Source organism: Diadema antillarum, unplaced genomic scaffold, assembly GCF_040938485.1.
Source record: "Diadema antillarum isolate AM-2024a unplaced genomic scaffold, OU_Dant_1.0 seq00000138_RagTag, whole genome shotgun sequence".
Classification (NCBI taxonomy): Eukaryota; Metazoa; Echinodermata; class Echinoidea; order Diadematoida; family Diadematidae; genus Diadema; species Diadema antillarum.
In genome coordinates, this window is record NW_027271215.1 from 94,326 (window position 1) to 120,992 (window position 26,667).

A 26,667-nucleotide genomic window follows, 5' to 3' on the forward strand; every position below is an offset into this window, starting at 1 on the left:
AATGATGTTTATTGGTGATTAATTTTGTATTTTATATTACTTTTTTTTCCTGAGACTGTTATCAGATAGGGTAACAGGACTCTGATATCATTTCACAGCTAGTGGTTCAGTTTACCCCTTCGATTAAATCTTGCAAAAAGTCATTCAGAAACTTTAGTGAGGTATCCCTGAAATAATAATGCTGTCAAGGCAGATTTAAATGATGTCTAATGACAAGGAATTGATTGTCATCCCGCATTGGGTACCAGCAGATGAAGTCTCATGTTGCCACAGAATTTCCTCCCCAGTGGGTGGGGGAGGTTTTCCCCGTGTCATGACCCCTATCAGTGGATATGGCAGGAGAGATCAGTGTTTCATGCTTTTGACATTTCAATATCCTTGTGGTTTGGCACTGGGAATTAAGAACACTGTTATTTTCCTCTATCAATTTCTTTTCCAGTGTTTTTCTCTCTTTTTTAAGGTAAAAGACAGAATTTTTGGTGACAGCACTGTTGTTGTTTAGTGTGTGTAGCAACTGTGGAGCAGAAGAGTGATAACCTTTTTCAATGGGAAATCATTTAAAGGATGCGATGTAGTAGCATGAGTGTCTTCATTTGTATCTGTTCTGATCTCTTAAAGGGACTGTACAGTACTTGTTGAGGTGGGGATTCATGTTTTGAACATTCTTCAGTGAGATGATGAGAAAACTCGTATGAAATATGAAAGAGCATGTAATTTTAAGAAGGATTCAATGTTTATTTGATGAAAATTGGTTTTCAAATGGCTGAGATATCAAAAAAAAAGTGATAATAATTAGAGGCGACGTGCCACAACTTTATTAGGATGTCTTTGTTTCACCTTGTTTTTGGATTTCTCAGCCATTTCAAAACCGATTTTCATCAAATAAACTTTTGATACCCCTTAGAATTGCATGCCCTTTGACATCTCATCGAGTGGTTTCTGAATATCTTGCAAAACATTAAAAGCTGAATCCTCACCTCGACCAGAACTATACACACCCTTTTTAAAATGATCTCCATGACTACTTGTAAGGCCTACTTGAGTGAGCAGTGACTCTCATCTAGAAATTTTAGGATTTTTTTCTTTTGAATCCCAAACATACCTAGAATGCTACTTATGTTACACAATAGATCAAAAATGAAAAGATAGTGTCCAATTTTTGGATGCAGTTATTAAACTGCGATGAGAGAAACATGACTTTATCTGGACCAGGAAGACTCTGATGACGTCAGAAAAGAATGAGATTTAGGAGAGATATTTGCTGTATTTCAGCACCCTGGTCGATCATACAAGGCAAGGAGAAAGCATTAGAGAACCAGTTCTGCAGTGTGTGTGATATGATCCTCGGGTACAGTGGACTCCCATTATAATGAAGTCCTCGGGACCAGCAGTTTTCTTTCGTTATATCGAAATTTCATTATAACCAAACAAATAGACAATAAAAAACATAAAACGGATAATGTTGCAGCCTGAATTTTTACTTCATTGTAACCAGAATTTTGTTTTAACCATGTTCGTTATAATGGGAGTGTACTGTAATTGTATTTCATGTACAGGTGGGACAGCTTGATGAAAACTTTGGCTGTGAGGAATTTATGACAAAAGTCTCATCCATTTACAGGGCGTTCAGACGCAAAAAATTTACACTAGAACGGTAAAGCTATACCAAAACGGTACAGCTATACGATGAATTTATACGTCTGAACGCTGACTAATGAAACAACATATAATGAAACGACGTATAGCGAAACGACAGTCAGAGCATCGTTTCGAACTAGAACTTGATACAAATCTGCATTCCATCGTGTCCATTGTGTGTCTGAACGTATGGCGATCATAGAACGGTATAACTGGGTGGGGCTTAATGGGAGCGAGCACGAAAGGTGACCTTGTACCTGTCACTCATGACCAAAGAGTAGCTTCTATACTCTTTGCTCATGGCCATAACAACATGCGCAGTGAAAAACAGCACATCTATGCGACATTTTTCTGGAATGGTCAAAACTAGCGTCTGAACGGGCTAGACGATGATTCTTTATACGTCGTTTCTTTATCAAGTTTTGGTATAAACTGGGGGTAAGTGTCTCAGTCACCCTGCCACGAAGCCCAGGTTCGATTGTTCCTTTTTCCTGCCGGAAAGTGCAGTGACCTGATGGCCTACTTTTCCCACTCACACTCTTTTCTTAGATCACTGCAAATTGTCCTGCCTGTTCCTGTGTCTTTTCTTCACTCAGAAATTTCAGTGTCATTACAAATTTCCTAGGTCTATTCCAATATTGGGCGAATCCAGGAATTCTGTAAAGGTGGGGGGGGGGGGGGGGGCAAACAATATTTCTGGTGCTACTTTCAGGTTTCATCTCATTTTTTTCTTTTATTTCTTTTGTTTTTAACAACAAATAAAGAGGGATTGTAAGCCCAATGCACCCTCCCCCCCCCTTGATCCGCCACTGAATATGATCTTTACAGCAGCTACCCAATATACGGTGTATATAAAATTTTCACTAGCTGAAAATGTTCAATGTAAACCTCAGCTTTGCCTTTTCTAATGATGATTTCCTCAAGTTTAAGCTAAGCATGAGGTGATTGGTACTGGCAGGAAGACTTGGAAGATTTGTATAAAAAAATGAGATCAGTATATTGTGTTAATGCCAGTTAAATCACTATTTCAGTTTTCATGTGTGAATTGTGTTGGAACATTTGTATTTCCACTAATGTTTCTTGTCATGTTATGATGGTATTAGTGACTTCCCTGTACCTGAGGATATCTTATAACACTGTGTCTTGCAACAAAATAAGTAGAGCCATTGATAAACGATCTCACAAGAAAGGAAAAGTGATTTTATAGGGCAGATGAGAAGAACTTCACAAGTAGCTTTGCATCCATGTGACTTGAATTGCAGTTATAAATGCTAAAAGGACGTAACATTGGTGGAACTTAAGATTTCAAATGGCCATAACATTTATTGTATTTGGCTGGTTTTTTTTTCTTCTCAAGTCCAGTGTTACGTTTTGACAAAAGCATTTCCCTATTCTTGTTGTTTTGTAAGCAGTATCTAACTACTAGTTTTAAGCAAAAATGTATTACAGCTGTTAAAGTGTAAAGTTCACTAGGGGCTTGTTACTGCATTCGAAACAGAAGGGATGTGTATTTTTGACTTTGCAGATGCTACAAATTATCTTGGCCCTGCAAGAGACAAGGAAAAGACAATGACAAATCGCCCGGATGTCAATTATGGCAATGTTGTTTACAACAGCAGGGATGAATAATTGCTCTTGAGGATTGCCAGCAGTTATGGTAGAAAATGAAAACTCTTGTGTCACGTACTCGTCCGCCTGCTATGGCCAGTTACACTGACCCAGACCGCCTTCCTCCACGACCTAGTTTGACCTCATACCTCTGTCTCCCCCACCAGTGACTTAAAGGACAAGTCCACCTTCATATACGGATTGAGAGAATACAGCAATATTAGTAGAACACATCAGTGAAAGTTTGAGGAAAATTGGACAATCCGTTCAAAAGTTACGAATATTTTAAGTATCTGTGCAGTCACTGCTGGAAGAGAAGACGACTTCAGTGTATGATGTCACATGTGTACAACTATATAAAGAAAATAACAAGAGAATTTCACAAAACTTTACTTTTTGAATAAAGTGCACATTTCTTCGACTTACTACTGACGTATGTTAAGGGTAATATTATTCCCCCAGCCTTCTGAAAGAGAGAAGTCAAGTGTTCTTTTGTTATGCGAGAAAAATGGAAATATGTTGAATTTTCTTTATTCTTTCTTTATATCGTTGTACTCATGTGACATCACAAGTTATAGTAGTCTTTTCATCCAGGCGTGACTGAGCAGAAACTTCAAAAATTAATAACTTTTTAACGGATTGTCAAATTTTGCTCAAACTCTCACTGTTGTGTTCTACTAATATTGCTGCATTCACTCAACCCACATGTCTATGAAGGTGAACTTGTCCTTTAAGAAGGTGGAGAGGCTGTTCAGCCTGTGAATGTTGTATTTTCTACCCAAATTGCATCATCATTGCACAAGGTTTCCATGGTAACAATCATGCTGACATGCATTATTGCATACTGTCATGTCTCTTGTGCCCTAGTCTGGGATATTTTTATCAGGTGATTCTTAGAATTTATAAGTGGGTGTACGTATGCATTCATCACCAGGTATTTTGAACCTGTGCCATTTCTATGTGAAGAAAATAAGCAGCCTTTCCACAATATGCAATATTTCATCTTTTAAGGGGGCATTATTGTCATCATGGGGGGGGGGGGGGAGTCATGAAGCTGTTAGTAAAGTTACGAATGACTTAAAGAACGACTGGTGATCAGTTCTGATGTGCTATACCTATCAGAATTTCCATAGATTCAGCACATAGAACTGATCACCAGTTGTTCATAAGTCATGCATAACTTTAAGAACAGCTTTATGAAACACCCTTCAAGTTGCTGTGAGTTATGGAATATTTTCCTCTGTTGTGAATTTTGTAGTCTTTCCTTTTACCTACACATATTATTTAATGTCCCAAAATTATTGAAGTTAAAGTTACTGGGAGTATTTTATCAAAAGAGGTATAACTTGTAGGTAAAGTGCCAACACGAAAATGAGACCAAATGCAAATGTGCACAAGTGAACTGTGCTGCATGGCATTTGTATACTTTTTGTTACATTAATGTTAGGGCTAGTCTACATTCGTAGTAAGATATTTGCAAAGGTACGCAAAGGGAAAATACAGGTTTTGGCTGTATTCATAGTGATTAAATCAGTAGTATTTATCGGACTAAGTTAAATTTCCTAATAAAAAAACAAAATTGCCACCTTCAATAAAGTCCCTGTAGCAGAGCCATGAAAGAGGGGATCAATTTTGAAAGCATTTGAGTATTTCTGTAAATAATGCATATTACTTAGTAGTAAAAGTTCCTTAAAGATTATACCATAATTAGTAATGGGATTCATCTCCAATCTGACTGGATTCCAAATTCAAGGTTCTTTATTGTCTGATAAAGTACTTAAAGTCACCTTCGACTAGCAGAAAGAATATACCATGTATTTAGATTGCATGCTGATAAAAATATTGTACAAGCATGAACTGTGAAAGCATTTTTTTTTCACATCCAAATTGTTACAATGACAGCTAATAATCACAGGTATTTCATTATTCAAGTGCCCTTATTCACAAGAGAGTCAGCAACAAATAGTTAATATGGAAAGAAATTTAACGTAAATGTGTTACTTCCCCCTCTTTCCTTATGAATGCTCAATGATCATTCACAAAATCTCAGCACTGGTGAAGCATGATAGCAAGCACACTTTAAAGCGGACTCTAAGGACCCCGTAAACTGAGCCATGGTTTATGGTTTTGCATATTTTTGTTTATGTAAAGCGGAATAGACGCTCTTAGGATGTGGCTAACTTATGCACGCAAGAATCATTAAGGAGTGTTGGCAAGCAATTAAATAGCAATGGTGGAACTTTAAAGAGCAATAGAGGAACTTTAAAGAGCAATAGAGGAACTTTTAAGAGCCATGGAGCAGCTCTCTGAGATGTTAAAAGTACTGTTTACCATTGGGAGCAGTGGTTTTAAAAATGTTTGAGTTATCGAATTTGATGCATATGTGTAAGTCAGTGGTATCACAAAACATTCTACCATATAAAAGTTTTTCAATTAAGCCTAAAATATTAGGAAATATCACTATTTTTTCACTAAACCATTACTAGGCAGTTTAATCTAGAAACAATATTGTTATTACTATTCATATTTTGTATTATATTCAACAATACATAACATTGATTATACTGATTGACTTTTTTACATTGGTTGTTTTTATCCCTAAATCAGATGTTAGAACTATTTTGAAGCACTAAAGCTGGGTTTTGGTTTCATCTGCAAAGTAGATAATGTCTTTAAGAGTTGTTTTGTAACATTTCCCCATTCCGCTTCATGACAATGGGCGATGACAACACCATAGTTTCATCACGTTCACTCTAAACATCTAGGAAAATATCTGACTTATTTTGATTTAAAGTCAATGGGCAAACGAGATTTACTCCTTCCGTCAAATGAGAATGGCATAGATCTTGAGCACGACTCACCTTCAAAATGTGGAAAGCAGTCAGTCAATCAGTATTGCTAGGCAGTTGTCGCCAAGGGATGCTTAAATGTCCTAATTCCGTTCCTCGCTAGGAGCGAGCCAGATTCGAAGCAGAGATCTGTAAACCCAGACAGACATCCAGCGTATGAGCCCTGGCGCGTTGGCTGGCATTGCAGGAAGTTTGTGACTTGGTAGCATTAGTCCGTGGGGTGGAATGACCAACTCCAAACACGCAGCGGCGGCATAATCCTGGAAAGAAAGGCAGAACACCAGAAAGAGAGAGAGAGCGGGAGAGACAGACGGAGAAAGAGGAGAAGAGAGAGATTGTCAAATTGTTTGGGGGGGGGGGGGGGGGTGGGCAGAGAGGGAAAAAGATAGAGGGGGAGGGAAAGACTGGGAGTGGGATGGTAAAGATAGATGTATGCACAAGAGTAATGTTTTCATCCTCTCATTAATGTCTGATGTGTTTAGGGGCCTGTACTTGATGTCATTGACAGAAAAGTGAAAATTGTCCTGAAAAGGGATGAGGAAAACAGAGAGCGAGAGAGTATGTGTGTGTACGTGTACGTGTACGTGAACGTTTATGTGTACGTGTGTGTGTGTGTGCGTGTGTGTGTCTGTGTGTCTGTCTGTCTGTCTGTTTGGGTGTCCATTGAGCGAATGTCTGTATGTTCTAGGCTTAAACATGGAAGTGATTTTTTTTTTTTTTTTTTTTTTTAGCCATGCAGTGTGAAGTTTTCCAAATCAGTTGTCACTGTCAAAGTTCCCCTTTTAGATTGTGGTTGACTTTGTCAGCATGCCCACGGGAGAAAGGCTAGTTCTTTGGTAGTAAGCATGGGGTGTGGGGGTGGGACTAGGGGGAGGATTGTCTGTCAGGGGAAAGAGAGTTCACTGGGAGGGGTTGGGGTCAAGGAAAGAGGATGTTGTGATGAAGAGGATGGGTAAAAGGAAAACAGGGTTTTAGGATATGAGGGTTGATGACAGCAAAGAGGAGCTTATGTATGATGAGGAGGATTGGTAGAAGGAAAGAGGTATGTGGGGTGCTAAGTTTTAGCAGCAGTTATTAAAAGGATGGTATAGTTTTGCTTGAGGTGAGGATTCATCTTTTAATTTTGTGAGATGTTTAGAAACCTCTGCTATGAAATGTTAAAGAGCATACGAGGGGAACTGAAAGTTCATTTGTTGAAAATCGGTTTTGAAATGACTGAGATTATGCAAAAACAAGGTATTACATAGTGATCCTTTGAAAAGTTGTGGCCTGTCGCATTTTGTTAGGATCACTTTGTTACCTGGAAAGCTCAACCATTTTAAGACCAATTTTTATCAAATAAACTTTGAATTCCTTTTAGAATGATATGCTCTTTCATATTTCATAACAGGTTTCTCATTATCTTAGAAAAAAAAAATCATCATTAAAAACATTGGAAACCTGAAGTCCAATCTCAACTGAAGCTGTACCATCCCTTTAAATGAGTGGTTGTGGGAAGGATGATAGATTAAAGGAAACCAAAACCCAAAGAGCAATGTGGATTGAGTGAAAGCATTAGTAGAACACATCAGTTCAAAGTTTGAGGAAAATCGGTCAATTGATGCAAAAGTTATGAATTTTTAAAGTTTTGTATCGGAACCACTGGATCAGGAGACTACTAGAGTTCATGGCGTATGTGGACAACAGTATAAAGAAAATGTAAAGAAAATTCAACATGCTTTCACTTTTCTAGCGTAATGAAAGAGCACTTGACTGACCACTTTCAGAAAGCAGGGGGAATCATTACTACCCTTTAGTCAGTGTCAAGTTGATGGAATGTGTAATTTTTCTTTACATTTTCTTTATATTGTTGTCCACACATGGCAGTCCACACATGGCATCACAAACTCTAGTAGTCTCCTGATCCAGTGATTCCAACACCAAAACTGTAAAAATTCATCATAACTTTTGCAGTGATTGTCTGATTTTCCTCAAACTTTCACTGATGTGTTCTAGTTATGTTGCTGCTTTCGCTCAATCCACATTTCTCTTAGGGTTTTTGTTTCCTTTAATCTGGCCATTCAGGAAGGGATTAGTATCTGGGAGTAGTTGTGAAGAGGCTTGGGTTAAAGATACTGGCGAATGCTTGTTTTTGTGGAAAGATGGAGGGGTTTAAAGTGTTATGTGGTGAGGGAGATGAGTGAGAAGAGCTTTGGAATAAAAGACTTTGGGGAAAGAAGGATAAGAAGGTTGGATTTAACCCCTCTAAGGCCACTGTGACATTGTCATATACAAACAGATCATGAGTGGTAGTAAGAGACTTAGTGGAACTAGAGGAGGGTGTGTTCTGGGAAAGAAGTTTGTGGGAAAGGTTCAAGGAAAGGAGGCTTTGTCTTGAGGAAGGCTGGTTTAATGACATTTTTTGGTGTTTTCTTATCTTTTGCTTATATTGGAAAAGAGGATACAAGAGATTTGTGTTGTGCTGCATTCATTTTAAAAGAAATAGTGGTCCTGTTCAGATTGTAAGAAAACATATTTGTTGAATTGATTTGGAGTAAGTGAAGGAAATGGGAATTTCTCTTGGGATATCTGGTTTAAAGGGAGAGATAAGGATTCTTGTAGGAGAGGTTTAGAGTGCAATTTACATGTCCAAATTGACTTAACCCTTTCTTTGCCATTAGCCGCATTTACACTTACTAACATCGCAATTTTTAAAATCGCGATATTTTGGTTCCACCGTTTACACTTGCGCATAAGCACGCGAAGTTTGAGCTTCACGAAACATCGCGATTTTTTGGTCGGTAGTGCGCATGCGTAATTTACCTGTTTTCAACACGGTAGCTGAGTGGAAGCGCGTGCTATTCTGTTTGTTTTCACTGCAGTGGAGTGCAGTATATTTTGATCACAGCTGGCTGGTTGTAACGTTGAGCCAGGGCTTTTTATCAGTACAATGCACACATAAATTTGTGCTTCTCGAGACTGTTTACATACGGTAAAACTATATAGCTTGCTATATTAGATCACATACGTAGTAGGTGTGTAAAACTTCATCTACAGCAGCATTCAGGAGGATCATGAAATTTCACCGATATGACGAAAGTGGGAAGTAAGACTTGGAAGTTAGGACTGGTATTTTATCAGGTGACAGCAAGAACTTACACCTGTTATGTACTCCTGAGTCCTGTATTCCACAATCAACGTATATCGAGAGCGTAAGGGCACTCCCACAATCTGAATCAACGCATTTCTGGGAGAACATTATTTTGTTAAGTTGTCATGGGGTGATGATACGTGGTTGGAGAACTTCAGGTTTGCTACCAGTAGTAGTTTTCACGTACAGTGTACTAGTTTCATCAGGGAGGGGGAGGTGAGAGACCACGAGCCGACCGAGGATCGGCCGTTTAGACCTGTGGCTGTACACAGCTGTCTATACCGTGTACTAGTACAGTACTCTGGCCAGTGACCGACGTGCTCTTTACACGTTCCAAAGAGGGATCGGGAGCGCGCGTAAACTCCCGGTGCAATCCGATACCGAGAGTCACGTGATGAAAAATCGCGACATTTCTGCAGCTTGGGTTTACACTCGCTAACTTCGCCTCAAACTTCGCGATGTTTCAAAAAATCACACTCCGGCTGGCGATTTTTCTGGCGATGTTTCGAGGGCGTTTGGGTGTAGTTGCTTAGCAACTTACACCCAAATGTCGCGATTTTAGAAAAATTGCGATTTTTCCAAGCAAGTGTAAATGGGCCTAATGAGTCAAATATGTACAAATTTCAAGGACATACTAGTGGACTTAAAATAAATGTGGCACACAGAGTGTTAAATAAATGGAGTTAAATCAGATGGCATGAAACTTCTGCTGCGCTTTACACTGCATGTTCTTTAACCCATTGAGGACAGTTTGATTTTGCTACAACACGCATTTACCATAGGCACCTGCCCGAGTATACTCGGGACTCGGGACTCGTCTTCAATGGGTTAAAAATACTACTTGGAAAAATTGTGATGTTAATATCTTGGATGAAGAGATTGCAAAGTTTCTGGAAGTACTGCACACACCCTGTTTTACTCATTTGATCACTCTTGGTTCACATTCACTATGGTAGCACTGGTACAGATTCAGTTTAGTGCTACACACGCACTCGTACAGCTGTACGATACAGTCACCCATGTTTATTTTTTGTATGCTGGAGGTAACGCAAAATCACATGAGTAATGTCACAATTTTTCTGCTGTACACATTATCATACAAAACACCTTCCAAAGTTTTGTGGAAAGTTTAATAGAAAAATTGGACTCTGACTAGTAATTTTTATGACAGAGTTTCTGGTGGAATTGGTGCACTAGCTATGCAACCTTCCCTGTAAACTTTGTGATAATTCTGGTACAAAGTGTATTGTGTATGTTTTTTCGATCACAATGAGAATGGCGCTGTATATTCTATTTCAGTTTCAGATCTTTCTGTCAAATTTGTATTCATCCTCAGCTTAGCAGCCTCCAAGTCTTGTTCCATTGTCAACACTAACAGAAGGATGCATCTCTTCTTGCTAGTGTTTGCCTAATTCCTTCATCATCTGCATTTTAAGGTACTTTGTGTTCTCCCCCACAGTACCATTTTTCGCACGGCGATGCTGTTAAAGGGTGTGTACAGTTTTGGTTGAGGTGAGGATTTAGCTTTTAACTTTTTGCGAGATATTCAGAAACCACTCTATGAGATGTCAAAGAGCAGGCAATTCTAAGGTGTATCAAAAGTTTATTTGATGAAAATCGGTTTTGAAGTGGCCAAGATATCCAAAAACAAGGTGAAACAAAGGGCTCCTAATAAAGTTGTGGCCTGTAGTCTTTTATTATTATCACTTTTTTTGGATATCTCAGCCATTTGAAAACCAATTTTCATGAAATAAATGTTGAATCCTTCTTAAAATTACATGCTCTTTCATATTTCATAAGAGGTTTCTCATTATCTCACACAGGAATGTAAAAAGCATGAATCCCCACCTCAACCAGTACTGTACAGCCCCTTTAACCCATTAGTAAGTGAAACACCCAGAACTGCTCATCTTATTACTCTCTAAAACATTCAAAATTAGTGTATGCTTTACCATCTGTGTTTTCATGTAGAATATATAATTATGTAATTTGAAAAAGGTCAAAGGTCAACAAAAGCATGTCAGAACTGTGACACACCGTTCTCATGGTAGTCTTAATAGGCTTTCAAATAAACATAACTTATAATAGACAAAAATAAACATGCTTCGAGCTATTTTACATCAAATGAAAGTTGTCAAAATGAGAGCAATTGCTGTACCTTCTAGGGAATCATGTGTAGGTCATGTACGTACAGAATCTTCAGTTGCTAAAGGGTTAATGGTACAATTAAAGGTGTAATATGGTGAGTTTATTGTATCTTTCCCAGCAGCTCATGATGATGTGACTCACAGCTAGGTACCGGCAGGGCTGTTTCCAATCTCTTGGTTTTTGTGGTTCTCGGTACAGCTGAGTGAGGGGGAAATGGAAGTTAGCCACAATGGGAGTTTCTGTACCCCCCCCCCCACACACACACACACAAACATACCCCACACACAGACGCACACACAAGCATACACTCAAACAGACATTCAATTGACATCCACTGCCCATGTGTTGGGAACATCAAAGATGAAATTAGTCTCATGTTTTAACATCTGATGTTGATGTATATGTCATGTGATCATTTAATCCTTTATTTGGCAGAGAGTTTCAAGCTTGTGCTGTGATGCTACCCACTGATTCCAATTTAATTTTTAGGCAAACAAAAAGGGATTGTTTTCTAGATACGAGCATTAAAGGGATGGTATAGTATTGGTTGAGGTAAGGGTTCAGCTTTTAATTTTGTGCGAGATATTTAGAAAGCACTCTCTGAAATGTTAAAAAGCATACATTTCTATGAGGAATTAAAAGTTTATTTGATGAAAATTGGTTTTGAGGTGGCAGAGATATCCAAAAACAAAGTAAGACAAGGCGATCCTGATAACATGTGGGACCAACACCCTTTTGTTAGGTTTGCTTTGTTTGGATATATCAGCCATTTCAAAACCAATTTTCATCAAATAAACTTTGAATTCCTCTCAGAATTATATGCTCTGTCATATTTCATAAGTGGTTTCTCATTGTCTCTAGAAATTATCATTAAAAAAAATGTTTGAAACTTGAATCCCTATCTCACCTGAAACTTTACCAGCCCTTTAAAAGGAAACCGTCCTCCATGTTCAACCTGAGAAAATAAAAAAAGTCAGGCAAACGGATAAAAATATGGCACAGTGAGTGAAAGAAAAAGAAAAAAAAAGAAGAAAGAAAATAGAAAAAATGTATCTTGCCTTTTCTCATATTTCCAGGAAATAGGAATACCGACTGCAGTCACATATATGCAAATTAGCTTAACCAATATGAATAATAGCCTTGATAAAGATTGTATGCCCATGATTGTTATCATGACTATTTCTCAAAACACTGAAAGATTGATTGTTTATTTGCATCGATGAAGGGCACTTTTCATTCATTTGTAATAGGAATAAAACAGACACAAGAATCATAAATGCTAATAATTCTAATTTTGGTTTCCTTACAAAGACAAAAAAAAAAATAGAAAAGCACTCTGAGAGCACAGACCTCTGCCAAGCAGCTCATTTCCACAACTGATCTTGTTCTTCCATTGAGATCAGTGATTTCCACCCATACAAATAAATGCATACTGAAAATCGCCTGATTTACCAATATAGAAATCTTTTTTTAAGTCATCAACTTCTAGCTGCATGGCGCACCTCGCCCTAGCAGAATTACAGCATGCAACTTAGTACGCGTGTGCAAACCTGAAAAAATGTTCAGGTTGATCTCCGAAGTTCATTGACCCTACCTGCCAAAATATCAAAATTCCTTCATAAAATCCATAAAAATTCCTGGATCACTACCAAAATGTAATTATCTGTTCCTTTAAGTTCCATCCAAATCCATTCACTATTTTGGGGGTTATGTTGCACAGAGACAAACAAACCAGCAAACAAACAGACAAACAAACCAGCAATCAAACGAACAAATAAACCAACGCCAATGAAAACATAACCTCCTCCCTTGGCGGAGATAATAATGAAGTTGATATGATATTGCTCAACTGTTTACTGTAAAACGAGGAATGTTCGCATGCATTTTAATTTCGCGAATGTCGCGATCGCCAAGATTCGCAAAATTAAAATGCACGCGAAAGTTCTTGTCTACACTAAATGCATTGAATGCCAGTGGCAGTTCGCGAAAATTTCATGCTGCAAAAAAGGCCGTCGGCTCCAATCTGCGAAAAATTCATGCCGCGAATATATCATGTTTTACAGTATTTTGGATTCATGCATGTTTGTATCAGAGAATTCATTGGCCGTGGACAGCATGTCATAAGCAGTCTTGGAGAAAAAAAAAGTTTTTAGAAAAAGTTTCATGTCCCCACACTTAATTTGGAGATATTTTCCATAAAAGTCATGAGAACCAATACTCAGATGATTTCACAGTTGCAAAATTTAGGAGTCCCTACCTTTCTAATAACCTCATTTTGATTGAAGATTGATGTGGTATTCAGACATACATCATAATACATGCAAACCCATTTTAAGATGATATCACAGTATCATTGAATAGATTCTTCTATAGTTTAGAAATCATTCATGACACTCTCTATTGCTTGTTCCTTCTTTCTAAGAGATAATGATATGAAAATATGAGTACCATTATACCAGAGATGCCAGTGAATATGTTTTACATTTAAATTCAGAATTAATTCCTCCCCCCCATTTTTTTTTTGAAAATAGAGAAATGCCTTTTTTATTTTCTATTTGGTATCATGTTAAGTGTGAGCTAATTTCCCCATTTTTGTTAATCTTCAATTCAGTTTTTGCTTTCAAAATGTGTGTTGTTGTTGTTTTTTCTTCAAAACTGTACATCAGTATTCTTTTGTCTTTGTTATCTGCCAAGATTAGCAGCCCTGTAATACTGTTTGACCTTGCTTGGAAAACATCAGAAAATATTGACTTCCTTAGAATGATATTATCGCATTTTACTTCCAACTTTGCCCTGTTTTCTAAAGCTTGCTTCTAAATGTAAAGCTAGCCAGTAGTCCTACTGATACCTAGATGTCACCAACCATAGGTTCTCTAATGCCATTGAGGAATTAGTATCTTCCCAACAGTGGTCTTTCAAAGTCTTGCGGTGAAAATATTCTAAAATATTCCATGACAACCACAAAAATATTTACTCTACGCAAATGTGTCTTATCATCATGCAACATTTTGCTAAGCTTGTGGCATTGATCAAGGCAATATTACCTGTTGATATATAGTGTGTCAGTGCATATTTTCAGAGTATTTGGCACTAACCCTTATCAAGGTTGTATGAATTATATATATATATATATATATATATATATATATATGTGTGTATATATATATATATATATATACAGGTGTTAATCAAATTCTGTTCGTCACTGAGATTTAAAACACTGTGCCTCAACTTTTCAGTCGGTATTCTAACTTTCATGGGCGGCAAGCTAGTTAGCGTCCAATGCGTCACACCATATCTTGTGATTTCACCCTCGTGGCAGCTATCAACTTTATCTAGCCTTCAAGCCAATTTAAAAAGTCTAGCAGTGACATGTTTCCATAATGCTAGTGCTGCCTTCACTTACATCTAGGGTACTAATTGCAAAAGCAGTTGATCAGGTCAACAAATTGTGATATGATGGTGTGCCTCGTACAGAGATCATGAAGGTGACCCCAAAATTTGGTGATAGCAGGCCGCCACAGAAGTTCCAAGTTCATGGAAGAAGGTGGGAGTGAGAATTAAAAAGTTAAAGACGACATTTTGAATCTCTCTTCTTCGTGTATCAAAGCCAGAGGTGTGATGTGTGTGGGTTGTGTGTGTCAATCTGTCCAAGGTTCATTTGTAAACATCACAACCGCAAAAACTTACCTACAATGATGAGCTGACATGGTTTAGTACAGTAGTGGAAAGTTTCTATTCATGGCATTTCATCATTGGGGGAAAAAAATTAGAAGTACTAGATAGCCATTCTCATGGTAACCCATTCAAGACTCTGCTGTGTTGGTGCTTTTGATAGGTAATTCTGTTTGTGAATCTCTGACATAAATTGTGTAGGGGGAAGGGTTTTAATTTTTGTGATACAGTTTTGCTCGATCAGAAGGATGACATCATCTGACTGTTCTGTGTCCTATTCTCTCGCCACATAATGTCTGGAGCTGATCTGGCGAAGTTGCCAGGGTTGCGGTATATTTGGCCACAGTTTTAAACATTGTTTCCACTGGTCAGTCTGGTTTTGTAGCCACTGCTTACCTCAATGATTTCATGGTTATTTTTTTTTTCTCTCTCATTATTGCTAATTGACACATCCTAATTGAAGCATTCAAATGAAGGACATAAAAAAAAGTTCTGGTCACTATGCAATGAGTTATTCACTTTGGAGGTAAATGCATGAAACAGTACCAAGAAGTTTAAAGTGAATTCACTCAGACTACATTTGATTTGCCAAGCTTTCTGTACAGGTGTTGTGTTTGGGAAGGTTGTAAACTACTGACAATCCATGTTTCCATGTTGCAAAATAAATGTATGTTAGGTTTTATTAAAAAAATAGAAAACATCCTACAGTTGTAATTACACTCAATTCCATTACCATGAAACCAGTAAATTTTTCTGATCAAGGTTTGAATTTTTTCAATCCAATTTGCTGTTACCAATTCCAACTGCAAAACAAATTATGAGAAATAGTGCACAGAGTAGATGGCAATATTTTTTCCCTTAACTTATTGTTTTGAGTCATCCCTTGACCATTACATTCAAATCCACCTGCTACTTCTTGTCTACTACCATAAGTATGTAAAGCACTTTTTTCCTTTTTTTCTTTGTTCTTTTACATTTTAGGTAGTAGGCATGGAAATTTCCACTGGCCTACCCTTGTTTGCAGTCATCTGAAAATGATTACTGGAAAACATGATATTTTCACAGCATAAAATTTTTGCGAGTTGCCTCTAACATTCAATGCATATATAGTGTAAACACGACCTTTCATGTGCATTTTGAATATCACGAATCGTAGCTCTCGCGAAATTTGCGAAATTAAAATGCATGCAAACATTCCTCGTTTTACAGTATTCCTAAATTTCTGTAGGTGGTGCCCCGGAAAGTCTTTGATCTGTTTTTGTTTAATTTTCAAGCAGTAAGTTGCAGAATGTAACTAATTGAGGAGGTATATTTGCCATTATCCATGTAAACTTCTTGTCATTTTGTTCATTAAAATTTTAACATTACACAGTTCAAACAAAATAAGTTATCTTTACAGTTGTATTGGTTGTATTGAAATGCTGTCATGTGCTGTTGCTGTGGCATTTAAAAAGTGTCATAAAATCATTAGGTTTTATGCATGAGCATAGAGTGAATCATTTTCACTGACAATGTCATTACTATAAGCAATCCATTTGTCCCTCTCCAGCACCTACTCTAATTATTATTATTTTTTTAAAGTTTTTGCTCTCTCTTTGTCTCTTACTTCTAAGCACATTCTTCAACCTGGACTTTGCACCACCAAATTCTTTATAAGGTTTGCCACCTGCTGTGACTGTATGAACAGTCAGGTGAATTCCATCAGAAGCTGGTTAGGTATCTCCTGGATGTTCCAGTATTAAAGGCTGTTCTTTGATGATATCACATTTGGAGAGAAACCTTCTTTGAATGCTTTATTTTGTATAGATAAAAAAGATACCATGGGGTCATTTTGACAGACAAGCATTGAAATGAAAAGGAGAATTAATAGAATTTGTAAAAATGATAAAGTGGATTATAGAGAAGAAGTTGACAGGTATCAATAAGGATATTAGAGAGAAGTCCTTTTGTGTTGTGGAATGGAATATTGCTCTAACAAGCCTATGGTTATCCAAATACATCTACCATGATCTTAAAATAAGATTCTGTTCGTGGTTTCAATAGAAAATATACAGTTTTCTTATACAAATCCTGAATGAAGGTGAAATATATGTCATAGCTGATGCATATTTGTGCAATATTTTATTCATATGAGCACTGTGGTTGCCAAAAACTAATAGACCAGTTCGTAATTCCACTTTGCGCTTGAGCAGCAAAAAGGTAATTTGTACCAAGAGGCATTTTGGTTTATTAATTCACTGAGATAAGCATCTGTGATGTGATGATTATTCACATGATCCTTATCTAAATAGTGCTTGCTATCACATCCACCTGACAGCAAGCCTGGTATTTGGCAATATCAAAAGAAAAAGGTTGTTATTGCATTCAATACGAAACAATGAATTAGATGCCTGCTAAAGTGTCAACTGACGAACTATTCTGGTCACCTGGTCTGAACTCAAGTTCATACTTTGTTTGAACACGAATTCCATAAATTGTTATGTCGGGCAAGCTTATGCATTATACCGCTTTGAAAGTGAGTGAAGTGCCTAACCAACTGAGAAAACACAAAGGTCATTTGTACCAAGGTGTACATGAGCTAATTACGAACTGGCTTATTCACTTCATAATCCATCAAAATATCTATGGCCTTTAACAAACAGGTATCATGATTCATCTATACCAGACAAAGAAGCAAAATATATGTGTAGATTTCCAGTTGCAGCAACGAAGAGCTAAGACATCAAATTGCAGAAATTCCGTACCTCTCCACAGTTTCAGTGGGTGGCCAATGGCTGGAGTATTAAAAAAAGAGAGAAAAAAGTCATTACCCAATTTAACAGTTGGAAAGAAATCCAGATATAGCTGTGGTCTGTAATAGAAACCACGTTTGGATCAGTGACTCATCCAAACTTATACTGAATTAGAAATAAAGATTGAATACACATGCATGGATACACAAAATGTCACACAGACACACACTCACACACACACACACACACACACATATACATGTGTATTCTCTGTATTTTATAAATATTATAATTTAGGATATTAATGATTAAAATGACAAAAATGTATACATTTTCTCTGGTGTTCATGCTCTTCAGGCTCATCTGCAATTTAAGAGAATTGTAGAAAGTGGTTCTTCCCATGGATGCAACATATTTTTGAAGATGAAAGGCGTGATGGAAGCAAGGAGATTTCATCACTTGCAATGCTATCCAGTGATCTAGTACACATTGTGACATTGTACTATTATTTACCAGCTATGCTGCAGACAAGCAAATGGCAAACTAGTAACACTCTGGCTGCCTTTACCAGTCCTTAGTTTTGCCTCCATCTTGCCCTAAAATATTGGGGAAAGTGATAAATGACACTTTAACCCATTGAAGATGAGCTGATTTTGCTATCAACACACATTTTCTGTTGGCACCTGCCAAAGTATACTGGGCGCTGTTCGTTATTCCGAAGGTTCGCTATTCCAAATGTTCGTTATTCCGAAGGTTCGTTAATCCGAAACACACAAATTCCCTATACCCAGAGGTTCGTTAATCCAAACATTTGTGGCGTTATTCCGGAGGTTCGTTATTCCGGAGATTCATTATCGGAAAATGAAATTCGGAATAACGAACCTTCGGAATATCGAATCTTCGGACTAAAGAGCCTAACGAGCTGTAACCAGTACTGTAAAAGTGGATATTTTTGCGCGACTAATTTTTCGCGCTTGGCCGGGTAAGAAGAATTTCGCGTGTTTTTAATTCCGCGAAGTCAAGACATGACGCACAGGAACATATGGCTAGCAAAAATATTCGCATGCTTTTATTTTTGCGGTAGTTTCTGGTTGCGCGAAATGCGCGAAAATTTCAACACCGCGAAAATTTCCACTTTTACAGTATACTTGTGACTAGTCTTCAATTGCAGAGGAACTCCCTGCTGTTGTCAACTTGGGTTTGAACCCCACAACCTCATGATTTTGGGTCAACCACAATTCTGGGCCTGAAATTTAAATATATTTCATTCTTTGTCATTTTGAAGTTTCATACGATAATGGGGTTGAAGTGGAAATACAAACTATATAGATTCATATGACTTGAGGTTGTGGCTTCCACCAATCTGTTAATAGTAATTTTGGTGATGATCTTTTGTCCACTGAGATTCATTGAGATTAACCCATCAGTTGGTGAAACTACACCCTAAAGGAACATTAGAGGGAGCTACAGCACAAATTCTAATAAGCAATTCAGTCTTGAGACACCAATAGGTCATGGAACACTTCTCTAAACTAGAATCTTGTGGCAAGGTATTGATTCAAGATGTTCAGTGTAAATATTTGTTACAATATAACAGTGCCCCAGCAGTTTTGCAAAAGAAGTGATTGTTCAATATTGCAGGAAATGCAGCTCATTCTAATCAAATTATCCTTTGAACTGTAAAAGCAGACTTGATCACATTTCTCCCAAATTAGTTTCTAAATCATGTTTTTGTAGTGGTGTTTTAGACAGGGCTGGACTTTAGCAGTGGCCTGGTTTCCCAGGACCACTTAAAATAGATGTCGGGCCACTAAACTTTAAAAAAAAAATTAGCATTTGGTGGCCCAATTGGGTAACTAAGATTCTAAATGGATTGTTATGTTTCTTTTTATTTTGGACTACAAAAATTACAGGTTTTAAAGGTCCTGTTTACCTTTGGGAGCAGTGATTTTAAAAATGTTCAAGATATCACTTTTGATGCATATGTGTAGATCAGTTGTATCACAAAACATCCTACCATGTACAATTTTTTCAATAAAGCCTAAAATATAAGGAGATATCACTATTTTTCTCATTAAACCATAACTGTAGACAGTTTAGTCTGGAAACATTATACTTTTTATTATAAGTATTATTCACATTTTTTGTATTTATCAATACTTAGTATCAATTATACTGGTTCACATTTTTGCATTGGTTGATTCTATCCCTAACTCACATTTTAGAACTATTTTGAAGCACTAATGCTGGGTCTTTTGTTTCATGTGCAAATGGTAAATTATGCCTTTAATATTTTGTCGTCCTGAATGGACCACCAGGGGGATAAAAACAAAACTTAGTGTTAAACCAAGTTTTAGAGTAGTTTTCTTTTGGTCCAGAAGAAAAGTGTCTGTTTTGCACATAATTATATAACACACATTTTTGAAAGGCTCAAAATCACTGAAAGATTCTTGTCAAGTGCTTCAGTTTGTGATCTGTCAAGATTTTGTTTGAGTCATGCAAATATGCAAAGTTCAATCATTTATATGTTGTGCCTTTGAAACTTATAATGGAAGGATTAACGTGGTGTTTCCATTTTTGCATTCTTTGGTTGGCATTACAGCAACTTCACACCATCCACAGTCAATACCAGGAGATGAAGCAGAACCTGGGCCTCAACAACAACCTTTCCATGAAGCTGGTCCGAGACTCCATGGCGGACTACATCGTCAAGAGGTCTGTATTTTTTCTTACTCTGACAAGAAATTATGACAATTGTCATGAGATAGAACCTCCACCCCTCTTTTGTCAAAATAGTCATCTTGTATAATGAGCTCATGTTGCAATTAATATTAAAATTTTGATATGGGCAATTACTGAAATTTACAGATGAAGCATTAGTGCTGTTCAGAAAACAATTTTCCTGGTATCGCATCGCAATTTGCTATGCATTTTTACACCACTGCTATGCAAACTAGCTTTTGTGGAGCAGTTTTCTTACATAAAAGTGTACAGGATGAATCAGAACTTGCACCATTTGTACAGGATACCATTTGAAATACTGTTCATCAGCTGAAATTGCGAATCAAATTTGAGTTCGAAAAATTATTCCCTGCTGTTCATCGAAATCTTGTCGTGTAGCAAGAACTTGTTTGATTGAAGCTTTTCAGAACAAAGGGTCTGCTAAATGTATCATGACCATAACAGCTGCACATTGGGTCATTAGCCAAAGTTAAACATGAACTTCAGAAGTGATTATGTAGATCTTCTTCTTCTTCTTCTTCTTCTTCTTCTTCTTCTTCTTCTTCTTCTTCTTCTTCTTCTTCTTCTTCTTCTTCTTCTTCTTTGTCTTTGTATCTGCCTGCTTCTATCCTGAAGATTCTTGCAGATTTTGTGTGAGTTTTAGGGGACTGGGCACGTGCAAGTGCCATGATGAAGGGTGCTTATTATACAGGGTACGAGGAAAAACACCTTATAAGTTGCTGTATACACATTAGATCAATAATTTTGTATCCATGTTAGAGATAATTCTCTATTGGTATATTGTCTCTGGTATATATGTTATCATGCTGCTGCAGCAAAGAGCCTTGGGCAAGGATCACAAACAGGTGTAGGATGTAACAGGTGGTGCCATTTTTAAAATTTTTTCCTTCTATCCATCCATCCATCTGTCTGCAGAGTGCATTCCCACCTGCTGTCGGATGAGGAGGAGGAGGAGAGCGAGGTGGAGCCAGAAGCCAACCCTGTCCAGGAGAGAGCGGCCAGGATCGCCACCCTCAAGAATAAATCCTTTTCCACCCCCGGACAGGTGAGAAATCAAGAGAGAATTCAAGAGGGTCAAAACAACCAACCTCAATTATGCTCCAACTTAAAGCCAAAATATAGCTCTCATGTCAGGGCTCGAAATTAGCGGGTGCCCGGGTGCCAATGGCAACCTAAAATGCCAGCAGGCAACCCAAAAGTCCCATATTGGTTTCCCGGCGGGCAACCAAAGCAGGACTGTCTAGCGATGTCACGATTTCAACAACTGTCGAACACTTACTCAATGCCACACCAGCAGTCATATTGAAGAAAGTCCTTTTATATTCCAAAACACGACGTGTGTCTCGCCGAAAAATGCGCGATGATCAAGACCGTATTTTGGCAATAAAACAGAAGAAACTGCCTGCCGTTTTCTGCTCGCGGTAAGCTGCCAGCAGGTGAGTCGAGTGGTGACTTGCTATGCATCGTGCGTGCTCCACATGACTGTGGAGAATAGAGCACAGTGCATTATTCACAGAAAAAAGAACATTCCCACGATACCAAGGTGCCAGACTGGGGAATGGGGAGGGGTGGAGAGAGAGAGACCAATCAACGGAAGAAACCGCGCGTACTGGCGCATTCTTGGAGGTCATGAACTGTCTGGGGTGTTGGAGATGAACAGGGAAAGAATGTTTAATTAAAAGATAGCTCAAGTCGAAGCCCCAGGGGCGAAAATTGAGAATTACAAATGTCATGATTCTTTATTTCTTTCATTTAAGCTCCTTAAAATCACTCTCCTGCAATATTTGAGGAGCCAAAAAAGGTGTTAGAATGTCAAATTTAGCTACTGCAATATGTGTAATACAATACTCTACCTATTGATTTAATAATCTGTAAAACACGAATGTGACTACCAGTGACAATTATAAACTAGAAATGTCGCTACAGCGACTGGTTATACCCCCGCCAAACAACATTTCATAAGCTTTGGTCAAAACAACATTTCATAAGCTTTGGTCAAAAAACTGAGGAAGTAGTTAAATCCGCAAGATCTTTCCTTGATCTTCTGCCATTAATATGCCGTTACCATGGCAACGTACTTTCGGGTACTGTCGAAAAATGCGTCTTGCACATCTACAACCAAAGGCACACATCTGTACCAAGTTTCATGGAAATTGGGCAAAAACTGAGGAAGTAGTTTGCAACACAAAATTTTCCATCATTTTGGCTCATAATATGTGAGCTGTTACCATGGCAACATACTTTTTGTCACTGTCAAGAAATGTGTCATGCTGACCTATATCCTAAGACAAACATTCAATATGAATTCCATGAGAATTGGAAGAACACTGATGAAGCAGTTTTGCCATGAAGCATTTTGCCCTATATTTTACCAATAACATGCCGTTACCATGGCAACGCACTTTTTGCCACTGCGGAAATATGTGTCTTGCACATTAACATATTCAGATGAACATCTGTACCTAATTTCATAAAAATTGATCAAAAACTGTGGGAGGAGTTCGCGACGCAAGATTTGTACCCATTTTTGCCCATAATATGCCGTTACCATGGCAACGTACTTTTGGGTACTGTCAAAAAATACGTCTTGCACATCTACAACCCAAGGCACACATCTGTGCCAAGTTTTATGGGAATCAGTTGAAAACTGAGGAAGTAGTTCGCGACGCAAGATTTGCAACGGACCGACCGCCCGACCGCCCGACCGCCCGACCGCCCGACCGTCCGCTGATTCCTATATACCCCCTTCAAACTTCCTTTGGCGGGGGTATAAAAAGCTTTGTTTTGTGGAGAAATTTTTCTTTTTTTGTCTTTATCCTAACACTTCCAAGTTCATATGAAATTTCTTATGCTTTTTTTTTACTGCAGCATCAACAGCCTAAAATTAATTACTGAAAGACTGTGATAATGCTTTTGAAATGTCAAATTTAGAGGATGCAAATCTATGTGGAAGATCATCAGATGTGGATGATGATCATGGCCATCCACATTGATTTGTGCCCTCTAAATTTGACATTTCAAATGAATATAGTAGGCAATGTTTCAGTAAATTCTGAAGATTTGTGAATCATGAAATTTTTGGCAACCATTCATTTGAACTTCAATAGGCATGAAAAGCTCCTAAGAATCGGCAAAAACAACTCAACAAATCAGATATAAAGTTCCTTCGAAGTAGCACGCAGATTTGCTGGGCGTGATGTTTTGAGATTGTCACAATCGTGTTGTCTGAGTATCGCTATCGGGATGTTCTCACAAACTCCAGGATCACCCCTCCCTTGCCAACTCCAACATGTTGTTCCCCAACGCAAGGTTGAATGCATGGCATCTCGATGTCACCGTCTTATAGGTACCCGAGGCTGCTTTTTAGCTCACCTGAGCCAAAGGCTCAAGTGAGCTATTGCGATCGCCCTTCGTCCGGCGTCCGTCGTGCGTCGTGCGTCGTGCGTCGTGCGTCGTCCGTCGTCCGTCGTCCGTCGTCCGTCGTGCGTCGTGCGTAAACTTTTTACATTTTCATCTTCTTCTTGAAAACCCCAAGACCGATTTTCATCAAACTTGGCAGGTAGCATCCCTAGGGGGTTAGGAACTCAATTTGTTAAAATGGGCACCATGCCCCACCCAGGGGGCCCCCAGGGGGGCCCAAACCCCCCAAAATTAAGGAATCTGTAAAAATCTTCTTCTCTAGAACCAGAAGTGATAGAGCTAAGTTAATACTATGAGTTAGTACATTGATGACTGTAGTTTCAAGTTTGTTCATGGCAGAATCAGGGGTGCCCCCCTTGGGACCCAGGGGAGGGGGGTGTGGAGGGGTTCTAATGGGGCCTAAATTGTACATTTTCATCTTCTTCTTAAGAATCCCATGACCCATTTTCACCAAACTTGGCAGCTAGCATCCCTAGGGGGTTAGGAACCCAATTTGTTAAAATGGGCACCATGCCCCACCCAGGGGGCCCCAGGGGGCCCCAGGGGCCCCAAACCCCCCAAAATTAAGGAATCTGTAAAAATCTTCTTCTCTAGAACCATAAGTGATAGAGCTAAGTTAATACTATGAGTTTGTACATTGATGACTGTAGTTTCAAGTTTGTTCATGGCAGAATCAGGGGTGCCCCCCTTGGGACCCAGGGGAGGGGGGTGAGGAGGGATCCTAATGGGGCCTAAATTGTACATTTTTATCTTCTTGAGAACCCCATGACCCATTTTCACCAAACTTGGCAGGTAGCATCCCTAAGGGGTTAGGATCTCAATTTGTTAAAATGGGCACCATGCCCCACCCAGGGGGCCCCCGGGGGGCCCACACCCCCAAAATGAAGGAATCTTTTAAAATCTTCTCTAGTATCAGAAGTTATAGAGCTAAGATAATACTATGAGTGAGTACATTAATGACTGTAGTTTCAAGTTTGTTCATAGGAGATCCAGGGGTGCCCCTCGGGGAGGGGGGGGGGGTGGTTGGGAAGGTCCAAATGGGGGCCTAAATTGTACATTTTCATCTTCTTCCTGAAAACCTCATGATGGATTTTCGTCAAACTTGGCAAGTAGCATCCCTAGGGGATCAGGATCACAATTTATCAAAATGAGCACCATGCCCCACCCAGAGGGCCCCAAGGGGCCCCAATCCCCCCAAATTAAGGAATCTTTAAAAAAATGGGACCTTATATTGTACATTTTCATCTTCTACTTGAGAGTGCCTGGTCAAATTTTGGTAGAGCTGTGAATAATTTAGATTAGTGACTGCGTGAAAGGTGAACTTGCGATACTCAGGTGAGCGCTAGACCCGCGGGTCTCTTGTTATTGTCTTGGAATCTTGATTAATTTCTTGCCATGACATGAGTATAATAATCTTTTTGCATGACTATGTAAAAATTTGTGATACTCAACTCGTCATTGAGATGTTTTTCTTTCAGTCCAACAGGAACACAAAATGGTATCATGACATTTGCAATTGTTCAAAAGGTCTGCTGTTGATAACTCACAGACTAACCCTTGTTTCCCAGGCCCTCCATCCATCGAGCAATGAACACGCGCGCAAATTTCTGCCATGTGGTTTTGCCAGCCAGCTGTCGGAATGTGCTTTGAAGTTACATGGCAGCCTGGCCTGGCTGGCATGAATGGGTGTCGAGTTTCAATCAACATCTACTGTTGTTTTATTCTTGTAGAGCTGTATTCAAACAGGTCCCACCCCCCTGTTTCACCTGATAGAAACACGGAAATCTGAGGGAGGTGTAGGGGAGAGATTTTTGTTGTGTGTTGCAATGTGTGTGTGTATTTTTTCCTCGTTTCTTCTACTTATTTTTTTTTTTCCTATGGGATGGAGGCCAGGGTGGGGGAAAATTGGATTGAAATGAGTACTAGTTCTTTTCTGGATTATTGACTGAAGAAAGATAGATAGATTTTCCTTTAGTGCTGAAGTTTTTATCTGTTTAGACCTTCTGAAGGAATGAAAAGACTTGACTAGAAAGTAAGAAATCACTTGACTAGCTAGTCAAGTATAGTTGTTGATACTGTGCCAGGCCAGGCTTTGATAGTGATAGTAGGCCCTACCGCTACACAAATGTGTAATGTCGCACGGCATGATTAACTGGATTATTGACTGAACAAAGATTGAGTGTTTATCAACACTGCCTATTAAACTGATTATCATGTATTCTGTTTGCAACTTCTAAAGGAATAAAAACACTTGACTAGTAAGTTACTAGTTGAGAATCAGAGACTTAGAATTGCTATTTCACTTTCTATTTTTCATAATTTGTAGACAGCAGTGTAAACAGCAGTGTAAACAGTCATGTAAACAGCAATGTAAACAGCAGTGTAAACAGCCCTCTTTATTATCGTCATAATTATAACCTTGCAGATAATATTACGCATTACGCAATACTCTTCGAACATTATCACTGTGGCAACCTAAAACTGCCATTTGGCAACCTAAAAAACTCTACAGGTTGCCTGGCTGGCAACCAAGGAAAAAAGTTAAGTGAAAGCCCTGCATGTGCTTGCAAAACTGTCAGTTTTTATGCCTCCGCCACGAAGTGGTGCCGGAGGCATTATGTTTTCGGGTTGTCCGTCCGTCCGTCCGTCCGTCCTTCCGTCCGTCCTTCCGTCCGTCTGTCCGTCGGTCCGTCTTTCCGTCCGTCCGTAATGAATTTTGTGGACA

The 26,667-nt window shown here is 38.6% G+C and overlaps 1 protein-coding gene across 1 annotated transcript in view; it reads left to right on the plus strand.

Annotated features, from left to right (window-relative positions):
* Positions 1 to 23,868, plus strand: part of LOC139727643 (snRNA-activating protein complex subunit 1-like) — a 60,772-nt gene extending 36,904 nt beyond the window's left edge. The window contains exons 7-9 of the mRNA XM_071638622.1: positions 20,383 to 20,495; positions 21,438 to 21,567; positions 23,785 to 23,868. Coding sequence (XP_071494723.1) covers positions 20,383 to 20,495; positions 21,438 to 21,567; positions 23,785 to 23,868 — 327 coding nt within the window. The remainder of the gene's footprint in view (positions 1 to 20,382; positions 20,496 to 21,437; positions 21,568 to 23,784) is intronic.
* The last annotated feature ends 2,799 nt before the right edge of the window (positions 23,869 to 26,667 follow it).